The sequence below is a fragment of the Tachypleus tridentatus genome, chromosome 6, assembly GCF_004210375.1.
Source record: "Tachypleus tridentatus isolate NWPU-2018 chromosome 6, ASM421037v1, whole genome shotgun sequence".
NCBI classification, from domain to species: domain Eukaryota; kingdom Metazoa; phylum Arthropoda; class Merostomata; order Xiphosura; family Limulidae; genus Tachypleus; species Tachypleus tridentatus.
Window position 1 is genome coordinate 72,753,737 of NC_134830.1, and position 15,770 is coordinate 72,769,506.

The 15,770-nt window shown below is 35.1% G+C and overlaps 1 protein-coding gene across 4 annotated transcripts in view; it reads right to left on the reverse strand.

The window, feature by feature from the left end:
• The window catches only part of LOC143252793 (MOB kinase activator 1B-like), a 30,771-nt gene extending 22,615 nt beyond the window's left edge, over window positions 1-8,156 (reverse strand). For 2 of the 4 annotated variants that reach the window (XM_076505504.1, XM_076505502.1), the window contains exons 1-2: window positions 8,078-8,133; window positions 1,087-1,253 (exon numbers count right to left, since the gene is read on the reverse strand). In XM_076505504.1, the coding sequence (XP_076361619.1) occupies window positions 1,087-1,253; window positions 8,078-8,118 (208 nt within the window). In that variant the 5' untranslated portion in view covers window positions 8,119-8,133. Of the gene's footprint in view, window positions 1-1,086; window positions 1,254-7,777 lie in introns of all 4 variants that reach the window. The other 2 variants (XM_076505505.1, XM_076505503.1) reach the window with 2 other exon arrangements.
• Window positions 8,157-15,770: the final 7,614 nt, after the last annotated feature.

Here is a 15,770-nt window from a genome sequence, read left to right on the forward strand (position 1 = left end):
TAATGGACAGAGGAGTGACTTGATGAAAGAAACCAGAAAATTCTTATAAATGGAGTTCAGTCAAACTGGATTAATGTTGCAAGTAGTGTACTACAGGGGCTCTGTCCTAGAACCTCTGCTCTTTTTTATCAATATTAATGATTTAGATAAAGGAATGGTCAATAAATTACCTATATTTTTTGATGATATAAAGGACTTGGGTGTTGCTAGCTGTGAAAGGATATATATCATTTAGTGAGTTTGGAAAATAAATGGCAGATGGATCATGACAGTTTGAATTGTAATTATAATTTGGATGAAAGAATGAGATCTTTGTGTAATGGTTAATCACTTAAGCAGTGTGTCAGTGGTAAGTCAAAGAGGATTTTAGGTTGTATCTATAGAAATACTGAATACAAGTCTAATGAGGTTATAATTTCATTGTATAGATTACTAATCAGGCCACATTTGGAGTATTGTATTTAGTCACAGGCTCCTTAACATAGAAAGGACAATGCATTTTTCGAAAGGGTTCAGAGAAAGGTTACTTAAATGCTGTCTAGAATGGAGGGGGTTACCACACGAGGAGAGATCAAGATCTCTGAAATTGTTTTCTCTTGAAAAAAAGAAGAGTTAGAAGGGACCTGATTGAGGTGTTTAAGATTTTAAAGAAAATTAATAGCATTGATGCATCATTTTCTTTGCTACTTAACCATGAGAATAATAGCACTAGGGGATACAAATGTAAATTTTAACAAGAGAAGAATCACCTTCAGTTTAGACAGTTTTATTTTTCAAACAGTGTGGCTGAACTTTGGAATTGATTGCCTTCGGATGTTGTGGAGGTAGTTAATTTATATGACTTTATAAAATTTATTTATTTACTAGTTTTAGTTAAGTTCAGAGGATGGAACAGCTAAGATGGACCAACAGGTCACTTGTTATCCCTAAACATTGCTACATTATGGGTAATGAGGAGTTAATGATAGCCTCTGAATGCTAACTGAAAATTCCTCCACTCTTGAAACTCTTCAGATAGATGAAGTCCTCAAAAATTACAACATAAATTATGGTTTGCCTCACTTCCTTAAAACAAGTAATACTCACTATTAACAGCAACCCATTCATTTAAGTCTTCTCCTTCAGGCAATATAACAGCAAGACGCAAATTTCCACTTCCTAGCGTTGCTGCTGCATGTTTCATAAGATCATATTGATGAGTACCTTCTGGAATGTTCTTTTTGGGCTTAAATGTTTTAGAAGACCGACCACCACTAAAAGAGAAAGCAATATGATAATGTTGCATTTTTATCTATCACAAATATCAGGTCATCCATAAGTAATGTCTGAAAATTTAATATAGAAAGTGCATCATCATTTCTGTCTTTGTACAAGGCTTTACTGACTAAAATATGCAGCAGGATGAGTATAAACATGTTCAGACAAATAAAAGAAACTAACCCAACTCCACCTTTTCAGATCATTAATCAAATAAACCCTTATGAAGATGGATGTGTCTGAGGTACACATTATGCATATAATGCTTTAAGAATTTAAAAAAGGCAATAGTGCAGCAGAATCTACATGAAACATTCAAGGTGTTTATGGTGTGGAGTTTCTCAATGAAAGAAAATGTTGAAGGTGGTTCAGAAGTTCAGATTAGGTGACTACAGCTTAAGTGATGAGCCATGTTCAGGTCTTCCTGTTAAGTTTAACGATGACTTGCTGCTGGTTGCACTTGATGAAGAATGTGCTGTAACAGTTGAAAAACAAGCACAGAAGCTTAATTCAACCCATTCAACAGTTCACCATAACCTGCAGCAGTTTGGAAAGATTTCAAAATTTGGAAACTGGGTCCCCATGATTTGAAAGAAGCAAACTTTAGAGCAAGAGTGGACATCTGCACTTCTTGTGAACAAATCTCACCTTTTTTTGGAGAAGTCAGTGACTGAAGATGAAAAAATGGATATATTATAAGAAATTTAAGCACTGCAGACAATGGTTCAGTGCAGGTAAACTGGCTAAAGCATAACCAAAAATGGACCTCCACTCTAGGAAAGTCTTATTAAGTATTTGGTGGGATATTGCTGGTGTGATCCACTTTGAGTTGCTGTTACTCAATGCAAAGATTACATCACACTTCTATTTTCAACAGTTCAAGCACTTGAATTTTGCAATGAAATAAAAGAGGCCTGCTTTGATCAATCATAAAGGTGTTGTGTTACACCAGGATAATGCATAGCCCCATACAGCTAAGATCACATCTGCAAAGATTGAAGAACTAGACTGGGAAAAATTTCCACATCCTCATTATTCTCCAGATCTTGCCCCATCTGATTAAACTATGTAACACAAATTTTGTTCCTCCATAGTATGTGTTATTTCTTAATTGCTTATGCTGTAAAAGTACAGAAAATGGCCATTATTCCCTTCAAACTTCGCTTTTGTGATCTGGATAATGAAATTCAGAAACTAACTTATCTTCTATGTAAAAACAAGCAAATGTGCACATTTTCATTTACATAAAGTCTGAATAAAACAACATATGAATCAAGATTTACATGTATTTATACAAAAGTTATACAAAAATAAACAAAACTGTTCAGAAGTGAGTAGTTTTTCGAGATTTGCAGCTGTAATGTAAATCACTTTCACGTATGAGTCCCCAAATATAGTTTCCCATCATGTTTTCATTATACGCTCCTTGGTAGTGGTGTTCAAAATCCAGTATATTTTGGTATAAGCACTCACCTTACTTTTCTGAGTATGCTCCCATGTTCTCCTTGAATTTATCAAAATGAGCATCAAGGATATGGACTTTCAGGAGCATCCTGCAGCCCATTTTGCTGTAGTTCTTCACCACAGCCTCAACAGTTTCACATAATTTTTGGCCTTGTGATTGTCCAAGAAGCCCCCCAACCACTGTGACTAAGCTGCCCCAAGCTTTTTTTCCATCCTAATGAGCTTCTTAAGAAATTCTGTGCACTCCAGGATCTTCTTTATTTGTAGTCCAACGAAGACACCAGCTTTGACCTTTGCCTCAGACAGCTTAGGGAAAAAGTCTCAAAGGTACTTGAAGGCTGCAAACTTCTTATCAAGAGCTGTGACGAATTGTTTCATGAGACCCCATTTTATGTGCAATGGTGGGAACAACAATTTCTGGAGGTCCACTTGTGGCTCCCACTTGACATTGTCCCTCCCCACAGAGAACTCAGTCCGTTGTGGCCAGTGCTTCCTGTTGTAGTGCGCTGCGGTATCCCTGCTGTCCTAAAGGCAAAGATAACGGGGAAACTTGGTAAAACCTTTTTGGATAGGTCTATGTGTTCACTTAGGCAGCTAGAACTAAACTGAAGTGGTTAGTCCCTATATATATTACTATGGAAAGTACTAGGAATTTGTAAAAGGTTCTTGAAAATTCTCGTAAGTTCTACAACATTCTAGAAAGTTCTTGAAAATTATTGTAAGGGAAACCTGGTAAAGCTGCCTTGGAGACCCATCAGGAATGCCACCCTTTTGAAGTCTCTGATAACCTCCCAGCCATACTCATCATACTTCATGGCTTCTAGCAAGGTCTTGATGCTGTTGTATTCCTCTTTCACAAAGTACTTTTTGCTCTTGTCTTTATAAACTAGCCACATACATAGAATACATTTGGAGAATGCTTACAGCTTCTTGATGCCATCTTTAATAAAACCAGATAGATCTATGTGTTCACTTAGGCAGTTAGAACTAAAGCGGTGAGCCCCTGTATATATAGAAAGTTCTTGAAAATTCTTGTAAGTTCGAGAAAATTCTCTATCAGATACTCAGCACTGAATCTATCTGGAATGTTCTGGAAAATGGGTAAATTTGAAAATTTCTTTACCCAGGTCACAAAAGCAAAGTTTAAAGAGAAAAATAGGTTTTTTCCATTTACTTTAGGCATAAGTAATTAGGAAATAACACTTTCTGCCCATGAACAAGAAAAAGTAAAAATTCAGTTACATAGTGTTATCATCTATTCTGAAGTTTGCTGAACTATCTTGAAGGAAAAGAGCTTCAAACACATGAAGATGCCAGAACTCATCTCTCTACTTTCTTTTCCTCCAAACCCCAAGAATTTTATAAAAGTGGCACTCAGAAGCTTGTGAATTGTTGGGAAAAAGTAATTAATAATAGTGGAACATAGATTATTGATTAAATAACATTAAAAGCATTTAAAATCTTTTCTCTTTTTCTGAACCTAAAATCGGACATTACTTAAGGGATGACCTGATATACATACATAAAGGTACGAGCATCAAAATTGCAATAGATGTAGACCATAGCCTAAATAATGTTTTCAGAACTGGAGCTACCAAGAAGTGGTGGCTATTTAAAACATGGCTGACAAACATATTTGACACAAGTTTTGCATTACATTCTGATTACATGAGCTTCAAAGAGGCCATCTGTCAGAGTGATGTAAGAGGTGAGTTTGAATTTATTCATAATACATAGTGATACAAAGGGTCAGTCTCTGCAGTTAGAAAACTATCCACTGTACATAAATTTGGGTCTTTAGCTTAGACCATACCAACTACGTGAAATGGATGCCAGTCCACATATGAGCCAGTCTGTGCAATGTCCACCCACAGATCACTGCTGAATTCAATTATGGCAACTTCACAGTTCACAAAACAGAATGGGTATTCTCAGCTGGAGCATATGGACTAAGCTCATGAGCAAAATCATGCTGTTATAAAGAGTGATGGTAGAGCTGTTGGCCTCACCCATTTAAGTATCATAAAACAATTAGCTTAATTTTATTGATTGCATAACCAATATTAGTTCCCTGATCAGGCTCAAGATGATTCTACAAATGCAAATTAAACCCATTTTTTCCTTTTCCCATTTCATAACTCAACCCACAGACATACAAATACTACATTACTGATATGATTGGCCTTTGAAATATCATCCCTTCTAATCATTTAGATTGCTGCAGAAAAACAAAACTCCTTCCCCTCTTTCATTAATTGAACATAACATGAGATTGTTCCAATAAATTGATCCTGTACTAGAGAAGTAATGTCGACCATAATTCTAATTTCATGAAGTGTATCTTCGTAAAATGTGGCAAGCTTTTAGTTTAACTGTAAGTCTGTTGAAAAAAAGCATCAGGTGTGTCACAAAAATGTTTGTACAAAAGATAAGTCCACAAAATGCTGAATTCAGACTAACTTATAATCTAACAAATCAAAGTTTAAAGTGATGTTTATGTAGAGAATACAGAACTTTCTTTTCACTGTACAATTCCAGAGTTTCACTTGCATTACCTCTACAACCTATTAAATCAGGCCTTGACAAATATCTCCAGGTCTAGAAGGCAGCCCAAAAACTCACGAGATGGATGTGCCAAATCTAATTTCTCTACTGCTTGAACCAAGAAATGGAGACTACATATATTATTTATTTGCATAGCAGTGAGTGCATACTAACAATAACATGATATCAACTATCACTTAACAATATTCTTTGGACTAACTGCCTTTGGTCCCATCTGTGAGAGAAAGAAAAACAAAATAGTGCAAAATTAGTAATGTGTTGTGCAATTACAGTGCTTCATGCCTAATAAAATATGATAGAAGTGCTAAATCAGCCATTAAAATCCTAGAGAAAAAAAGTTCAATTTTGGACTCAAAGAATGTGAAAATAGTTCCAGATTTCCAAGACCCCAGCACTCTTTTAGATTCCAATTCTATTTAATAGAGCCCTATTCATGAATAAAGGGAAAGAAAATAACAACCACCACATTGAAAGTCTCAATCATTAAGGCAACCTGTTACTTGGGAGTTGTCAAGGCCTGTTCTAAATGAATATTTATATTTTTGTGTCCCTCTATATTGTGTCTGGTATTGTCTCTAATATGAACTAGTGTGAAATCAAAAATGTTGGGCAATATGAAATGCTAATTCTATCATCAAATTCATATCATGTTGAATTGCACTCTGTACAAGGTCAGCGCATCCTAGCACATAAGGTTAAAACATTTCTACAAAACCAATTTTTTCCTTTTTCTACTTTCCAAACTTACACTATAAAATCTACTTAAACTTCTCTTGCTACAAGCAACCAGTTATACAGTATAATAATAAATAACAGTTACTTCCATTATTAGCTTAAAATTGCTAAGCTTTTCTATCTCCCTTTTATTCTGCTAAACAGTTTGATTCGTTTTGTTATAAGTACTTTACAAACCATGTTAAAATGTCCATAGATCTAAACACTGCCATTACCTCTACACATAATACATCTTAGTTTAGAAAATCCTCATTGACATGATTTAAGTGTAACAAAACAACTTTTCCCAAAACCTATTTATGAAAAGAATATTAAATGTAGTGAAAAGACTACCAATAAACTTATTCCACATACCAAGCCAGTTAATCTGATGTTTCTGTTTTTCAATTATCTCTTAATTAAACTATGACTGTACCTTACTTAAAATCTGTAGGAAAACAAATTCCAAAGTGATTTACACAGCATTTTATACTCTTAAAAATTCCTCAGTACCTCTTTATACATTCTATTAAATTCTTGATTATCTGCCATTACCACTGAATCTCATTTTGTTCCAGCTATAAGACTATACTTCATAAGTAACATATCCTAACTTTAATAACTGGTAATAAAATTCTTGTCCTTTTGTGAAATAAGACTACAGAAAAATCTATATGGGTATTTAATTTGACAATACCCTATTACAAACACTTTGTTATGCTCTCTCTCTCCATTGATAAAATTTTAAACATCAACTATTTGATGGACATTAGTTTAACTGCATATTTTCACAAGTTTTCTTTAGCATTAAGCCTATTGATTTACATCTTAGCAAAGCCAGTACAAGCTGTCATCCTTTTCCCTAAAAGTTTACTTACAGTGACTTTAGTTTTCAATTTCTCTTTATTTTTAACTAATAGGTTCCTGCCTCAACCTATATTTTTAAATTGTAATTTCCCACAAAGCAAACTTTACAATTCATAGAAATAAACTTGTTTCAAATTTCAGCCACCAACAGCTCACACTGGTATTAGCAACATTTAGAATGAAAAAAAAAAGTTATAGTTTTTACTTTTATTATATCCCAAAAGTTCAGTTTAAATTTAGTATTTAGTTTCATTTTCTGAGTCTAACTCTTAAATTATCTATGGCATAGAATAGGATATGCTTAAGATTTGAGAAATACCAAGAGTAATGAACTGTATAATGATATAATGCATGCTAGTATGAATAATTTAAAATTAAGCATTTAACTAAGAACTTTATTAAAAACAAGTGGTCCAAATTAAGAAAATGTGTAACCTCAATGTAACTCATAACATATTTTCTCATTTATTTTTGCCAATGGTTATTTCAACATATTTCATATGCTGTAACTTTCAAGTTTTAGGATACTGATGATATGTGAGATTCATTGTTTAATTCAATTTTTCAGTTCACATTTTAAAATATTATACTCATGCTAGTAAAATAAACACGTGAGAAACGCCATGGTAAGACAATTCAGTGTGTAGCCAGTATATGTTCCCAGATTTATCTTCAGGCATTACGGTTTTGAACTAAGTTAAAACTAAAAAAGTATTCTCAGCTTGAGTTTTAAATTATCTTAGCTTTGTTAATAGTTAATACTACTGCAAACGTTTCAAACACTTCATGTTAAAATAACATAAAATTTAATGTTTAAAATTGGAAATGCATCACAACTATTTAGGCCTCAGCTATGCAATTTTCTAATCCATTGTAGTGCAAGGAAACGAAATACGATAAAATAACTTACAAAAAGAAACTCATTTTTATATGACCTTGTAAATAGTAGGTCTTTACGACTACGGCATGCGATTATGATCCAAAGATTATGTAATGTGTGACGTTCCAACGTCACTCTGTCGGTACAACGTTGGGCTAAGAACTGGCAGAAGAAATTTGTATTATCGTATAACTTTTCAAAATGACTCAGTTGTAAAGATTTCTTGAAATTCAACACATCATAAGTTACTTTAAGTTAAAAACTGTACTATGCACAATATATTAAATTAGTTTAACTCACAGTACCAATAAAAACATAATCTTAATTTACTTATGCTGAAGTTTACGTGAGTCAATAATAACAATATACATGTACTCTCACTTCCTCCTTTTAGTTTTACCACAATATGGCGTCTGAGCTTTTAATAACATATGACAATACTAAAAATCATTAAGTACAGAATTATTTTACTATATATATGCATAGCAACCATAGTAAAAAAAAAAAAAATGACATTACGATGTAATTAATACCCTGAAAAAATCTCAAGACAAGTAGATCCATAATGGAATATATGCACTAACTCTGAGAAAAAAAAACAAAAAAACGTAAACAAATCAAACCAATTAAAATAAAGTAAATTTGATTTTGGTGTAATTAAACACAAAACTACGTAATATGCTATTTGTGCTTTGCCTATTCTGAGTATCGAAACCGATTTTTTGCATTGTGAGCTCGTAGTTATCGCTGAGTCACTAAGGGAAAAAATAAAACTGATTAATGTTGTAACTTAATTTGTTGCAAATACTATGGCATTTTATTTAAAAAAAAACAACAACCCATAAATTAAATATTTTGGTTCACCTATTTCCATAAGGTAAGTTTTGAACTGGCTTATTTATTAAAGTTCACGGCTGAACAGTTGTCAATTAAAGAAACAGTAAAAATTCTAACAGTGATACTTGAACTCGCTTGTAATTCTGATAAAACCATCGCTGGCCCTCATTTATATAGTTTCGGCCCACTAAAGGTGATGTTTTACACATTATTTTTGTTCTTCTTGTTTGTTTTGGAACGAAGCCACGTTGAGTTACATGTGGGGCCCATCGCGGACAACTTAGCTTTCGAACTTTAACATTGTAAGTTGTAATTTACTGTTGTTCTACCGGAGAACTACATATTATTAAGCTCATTCATGTTTTCATGGCAATGTAGAGATTTTAAACAAAATAAAACGAATATATTTTCTATCTCTTTGAATATACCTTTGGTGTTGGAAAAATTATTAACTCCATTACTGTAGGTGAACTGAGGTTACGTTTTCACCCCTGTTTGTGTGTGTGTGTGTCAGCAAGATTTCACGATTGTTTGTTTGTTTTTTAAATTCGCGCAAAACTACACGAGGGCTATCTGCGCTAGCTGTCCCTAATTTAGCAGTGTAAGACTAGAGGGAAAGTAGCTAGTCATCACCACCCACCGCCAACTCTTGGGCTTATCTTTTACCAACAGATAGTGGGATTGACCGTAACATTATAACGCCCCCACGGCTGAAAGGGCGAGCATGTTTGGTGCGACTGTAATTTGAACCCGTGACCTTCGGATTACGAATCGAGTGCCTTAACCACCTAACCATGCCGGGCCTAGATTTCTTAAAAACGGCTAAATAGATTTGGAAGAAAGTTGGTATACATTTGGACAATGACACAAGCTAGAAGCGAACGGATATTGAAAAATCAATTATCAAGCTCACGAACATCCAAAAAAACACCCTACCTGTTGACATTGGGACCGATTTTTTAGACTATTTTAGCTCTATAACTTAGTCAAAAAATGATCGGATTTTAATGAAATTGGGTTGTCATATGTAGAATATTATTCCTTATTGACCTGCAAAAATAGTTTGTGTCCGTTGATAACGACGGACATTTTTTAAGAGCTGAATATGATCAAAGTTGCGTGGTGGAGGTACGCGCTCTACTATGTGCCTCTCTAGTTTCTGGATCATGTTTTTTCAATTTATGATTTTCGACAACTGCTATATCTATCTCACTGAACTTTCCTTCAACCTTTTGACCATGTTGGAAATTTAGGATTAGTACTTTTGTAACAGAAACTTTAACAGTTTACCCAATTTCAACTATTTTGTTATAATTTATAATTACAGATAAATTCGCATATTTCACACCAAATCGTGTAGTAGTTTACCAATGCCAGTTACTTTATGCTTACACAAGCAGTAGCATAAAAAAACAGTTCTGTAATACTGAAAGTTTTTAATATGCTACTCATTGCTTTGCTAAAACTGATATATATATTACAGCTTTTACAATATATATAATGAACAAGAAAGTGTTTGTTTGTTTGTTTGTTTGTTTTGGAATTTCGCACAAAGCTACTCGAGGGCTATCTGTGCTAGCCGTCCCTAATTTAGCAGTGTAAGACTAGAGGGAAGGCAGCTAGTCATCACCACCCACCGCCAACTCTTGGGCTACTCTTTTACCAACGAATAGTGGGATTGACCGTCACATTATACACCCCCACGGCTGGGAGGGCGAGCATGTTTAGCGCGACGGGGGCGCGAACCCGCGACCCTCGGATTACGAGTCGCACGCCCTACGCGCTAGGCCATGCCGGGCCGAAAAAGTGTTTGTTTCAGCAACTTGGGCTAATATCTCATTCTTTATCTTATGTAAGAGGGGTTTTTCATGAGTAATTTATATAAGCCCCTATTCTATTACTAATTGTTTGTTTGTTTGTTTGTTTTGGAATTTCGCACAAAGCTACTCGAGGGCTATCTGTGCTAGCCGTCCCTAATTTAGCAGTGTAAGACTAGAGGGAAGGCAGCTAGTCATCACCACCCACCGCCAACTCTTGGGCTACTCTTTTACCAACGAATAGTGGGATTGACCGTCACATTATACACCCCCACGGCTGGGAGGGCGAGCATGTTTAGCGCGACGCGGGCGCGAACCCGCGACCCTCGGATTACGAGTCGCACGCCCTACGCGCTAGGCCATGCCGGGCCGAAAAAGTGTTTGTTTCAGCAACTTGGGCTAATATCTCATTCTTTATCTTATGTAAGAGGGGTTTTTCATGAGTAATTTATATAAGCCCCTATTCTATTACTAAGAAAATAAACAATGTATTATACAGTCATTTAGAGGAGAAACAGATGCAATGAAGTAGAAAATAAGACAAGAAAAAAAATCGAATAAAACTCATTTAGAGCAACTTGAAGATGGTGGTGAACAGAATCATAAGAATGATAACTATTAGGTCGTTTCGTATGAAATGGCCGAATTTCACTTAGTTTAAGAGTGATTGCGATTAGAAAATGTTCGATAAAATAATTTGATTGTATGTTATTCTGTATTTACGAAAGTGCTGTCCTTTTCATTTGCCTATCATGCCAAGTTGCATCATAATTGTTTTTATGTTTTTTTGGAACGCTATACAAGATAATGTCTTCAAAAGAATTGAAAGTACTTTTTCCGTATGAATTTAAACTGGATAAAAATGTTGCCGAGGCCACTAAAAACATAATTTGGCGTTTGGACAAGGGACTACTTCTCAATGGACTATTCGGCGTTGGTTCCAGAAATTTGTTCTGATGATATGAACCTCGATAATGAACCCTGAAGAAGGCCTTAATCTTTTGTGAATGAAAAAAGGATTAAGAGTTATTATGGAAGCTAACCCATAAACTACAGTTCAGGCACCCGCAGTAGACTTAGAATTTTCCAGTGCAACTGTCTCTTGTCACTTGGCTGCAATCGGAAAGGTTAAGAAAATTGGGCATATGGGTACCTCACGAATTAATTGAAGGGCAGAAACTAGTTACGAACAAGAGGGAGCCATTCTTGAAACGAGTCGTTACCTGCAATGAGTAGCATATCCTATACAACAACAGGAAGAAGTCAGGACAATGGTTAAATGCGCGTGAATCTCCAAAACATTCACCGAAACTGCCTTTGCACCCAAAAAATGTTATAATGACAGTATGGTGGTCTGCAGAGGGAATTATCCATTACTCCTTTCTGCAACCAGATGTAGCAATTATAGTACGACCTTACTTCAGAAAAATCGATAAAATGCATCGAAAATTAACCACCAAACAACCATCATTGGTGAACAGCCATGGACTGATTCTGCTGCAAGATAACGCCAGACATCATACCTCACAAATCACAGTTTCAAAATTGAGAAAATTGAAATATGAAAATTTGGATCCATCACACTCACCTGGTCTATCTTCAACTGAATATCACCATTACCAGCACTTGGAGCTGTTTTTCCGTAAAATAAAAACATTTAGGAATTAGGAGACTAATGTTGAAGCTTTTGAAGAGTTTACTGTCTCCAAAACAACGAGATTTATAAAAACGAGATATTTTCATCAGTTTTACACTGGAAAAACAACAACACTGCAATAAATGGAGTATATTTTGATCAATAAAATTGGTGTTTTTTTAAAATATGGCGTTTCACTTTTTACCTATACAACCGGCCATTTCATATGCGACGAACTAATAAAGAGATATGATATACTGTATTCAACACAGTATACATTGTAATGAATACAAAAAGAAGAGTGTGCTTATTTAACATTTTTGCAAGTTTCCAGGTCCACCAGTGGCACAGTGGTATGTGTGCGAACTTACAAAGAATTTGCTATTAACATGCTTCATAAAAAAAGTAATTTCTGTATATTTATGCAAAAAATATGTTTGTATGTGTCTGTTTGTTTATATAGAACGTTTTTTGAAAATTTCTTAATCAAAGGCCATTAATTTTTATCATAAGAAAGGCCATATTAACTTTCCCATTCAGAATCACCTTACTTCTTTTTCCTAAGTCAAACATTTTAATGCAACAAGTATATTACACGATAGCACAATGTTGTTGTAATCATGTGACATTTTCGATTTCAACTTTAGGTTTTTATATGGAAATTATTCCTCACAAACAACACTTAACCTGCATGTAATTTCCATAAAAAATTAACACCACTAAATTTAAGTTCTAAGGTCTTTTTTGACTTGCTTAGGTCTAAAATATGCATTCGCATTACGTTGAAAATCATATGATTATCACTTTACGAACATGCATTTGGATGTCTCAGCTACATTTGCCTTCATTTCAGCTTCTCACCAAACATGCTCGCCCTTTCAGCCATGGGGGCGTTATAAGTCACGATCAGTCACACTATTCGTTGGTAAAAAACATCCCAAGAGTTGGCGGTGGGTGGTGATGACTAGCTGCCTTCCTTCTAGTCTTACACTGCTAAATTAGGAACGGCTAGCGCAGATAGCCCTCGTGTAGCTTTGCGCAAAATTCAAACCAAACAATCCAATGCCTTTTGCATCAAGAAAATTTATGTGCTCAGATGTTTAAAAGCGATGAATTGAAAAATTTGATGGAAATTGTTGTAAAAATTGCGAAATATATTAGAAGTGGAAGCTTTTTTATCCATCGACAGTTTGTTGAGTCTTTGAAGAATGTTTTGTTTTTTGAATTTTGCACAAAGCTACTCAAGGGCTATCTGTGCTAGCCGTCCCTAATTTAGAAGTGTAAGACTAGAGGGAAGGTAGCTAGTCATCACGACTCACCGCCAACTCTTGGGCTACTCTTTTACCAACGAATAGTGAGATTGACCGTCACATTATAACGCCCCCACGGCTGGGAGGGCGAGCACTTTTGGTGTGACGGGGATTCGAATCCGCGAGCCTCGGATTAAAATTCGAGTGCCTTAACAACCTAGCCATGCCGGGATCTAATTGCAATGGAAAGATAGCAATGTGTAATTCACATTATTTTCAATTAAATGCTACTTCAAAAGAGAAACAAATCATAATTTCGCCCCAGTCATGGCAGGAGCACCGTCTGTTGTGACAGAAACCAGTTTTTAAAATCCAGATTGAATTTTTTTACTTTCAAGAAATTTTTCAAATATGTTTTTCCGCATGTTCGATCTTGTTATCCACAAAGGCCAAACATTTCCTCCCTCGCTTGAAGATCTGAGGTTACATATCGAACCCAAAATATCAACTGTGCAGTGTCACTAGCATCTGTTGACTCATCTAGTGCTAAAGAAAAATACAAACAATCTTTTAGTTGTTCAAGCAACTGATTTTTTGTCTTTTGCTAACTCTAGCATTCTGCGGACAATTGTTCTTCGACTTAATTGCAAATTATTTACCTTTTGAAGAATATCACCTTTATTTTTGAATCATAAATCTCCAACAAGAGTTTCAATGACCACAATCAATACTTCTTTTACTAGTTCAGCATCAGAAAATGATTTCTTTTTCTGAGCTAGAATCCAAGCTACTTTATAGCTAGTTAACGTAACTAGTTCCATCGATGATAAAAATCTTTTTAAGCCTCCCTTTTGTTCATGAAGTTGTGCTTTCAGATGGCTAATTTCATTGATACGATTTTTACTATCAACTGGAAATTTTACATCAAATTTGTTGTGAAAATTGTTAAAGTGTTGTTTAAGATTGTATACTTTATTATTTCTAAAACCTTTGTTGCACAAAAGACACACTAGCTTATTATTTGCTTCAATCACTGCAAATTTCAACTCCAAATTTTCATTAAATTCTCGTTTCACGTTTTTCCAGTTATGCGCCATGTTGTTTTCGGCAATAATGCTAGAACCTATCAAATTGCCTTTATTTTCTGAGTGTTCACCATCATCTGGATTCTTTCGAATTAGCCAAGCGCGTAAGGCGCCGACTCGTAATCCGAGGGTCGCGAATTCGCGCCCGCGTCGCGCTAAACATGCTCGCCCTCCCAGCCGTGGGGGCGTTATAATGTGACGGTCAGTCCCACTTTTCGTTGGTAAAAGAGTAGCCCAAGAGTTGGCGGTGGGTGGTGATGACTAGCTGCCTTCCCTCTAGTCTTACACTGCTAAATTAGAGACAGCTAGCACAGATAGCCCTCGAGTAGCTTTGTGCGAAATTCCAAAAAAACAAACAAAAACAAACTTTCGAATTATCCATTTATCCATATTATGGGATTAAAAACAAAATATATTTAAACATTTGAAAGTTGCAAAAGAAAAATATGTTTGCAAACGCATGCAAAACAGCACACACTCCACAACAAACATCTAAACCGTCATTGGAAATAACTGCAACGGTTCGCTTTGGCATGGTTGATATAAGTGTTTGAAGAAGGCTGACTGGAATGTTGTTCCAAGTGGTAAAGATTGTTTTACGAATATCATGCATTGTTTGGAATTGACGTCCATTTCTATAGACTTCCCTTACCATCCAAACCCAAACATTTTTAATGGGGATGCAAACCCGTGACCTGCAGATTACGAGTCGCAAGCCCTAACACGCTTGGCCATGCCAGGCCGCCTCTTTGAAGAAAAGCAGTGAATGTACTTTTGATGATCTTACTGATTTTGCAAATGTAAGATGGTTAAGTAGAGGAAAAGTCTTGTAACGATTTACTTTCTTATTTTCTCAAATAAAAGAGTATCTTGCTGAAAAAGTGAGATTGAAAATTTCTCTGAAATTGAAACTTTGTTATGGCAGGCAGTGTGATTTGCACTTTCTGTGCGACATGATGGCTCACTTGAATAATTTGAATACGAAGCTTCAGGGAAGAGGTAAAATAATAAGCGAGCTGTCACGGTCTATTACTGAATTTCAATTTAAGTTAAACCTCCTTGCGGAACAATTACAAAAGAATGATTTGACACATTTGGAAAGTTGAATAGTTTTCTAGAAAATAATAAGGACTATGATTTCTCTGATGCTAAAGCTGATCTCTAAGTAAACTGGATCAAAAATCTATCTCAAAAATTTGAATCACGTTTCCCGAATTTAAGAATTTGAAATTGATATTTGAAATTTTGCATGATCCATTTCAATTTGACTTGGGAAATTTAAGTAAGGAAATTACATCTTTTTTGTCTTTGGATAAGTGTGGATTTGAAGACGAGAATGCTTATCCTGCAAAGTATAGAACATATAAAAGGTAAACAAAAATGTTCTATCAGAGAGAA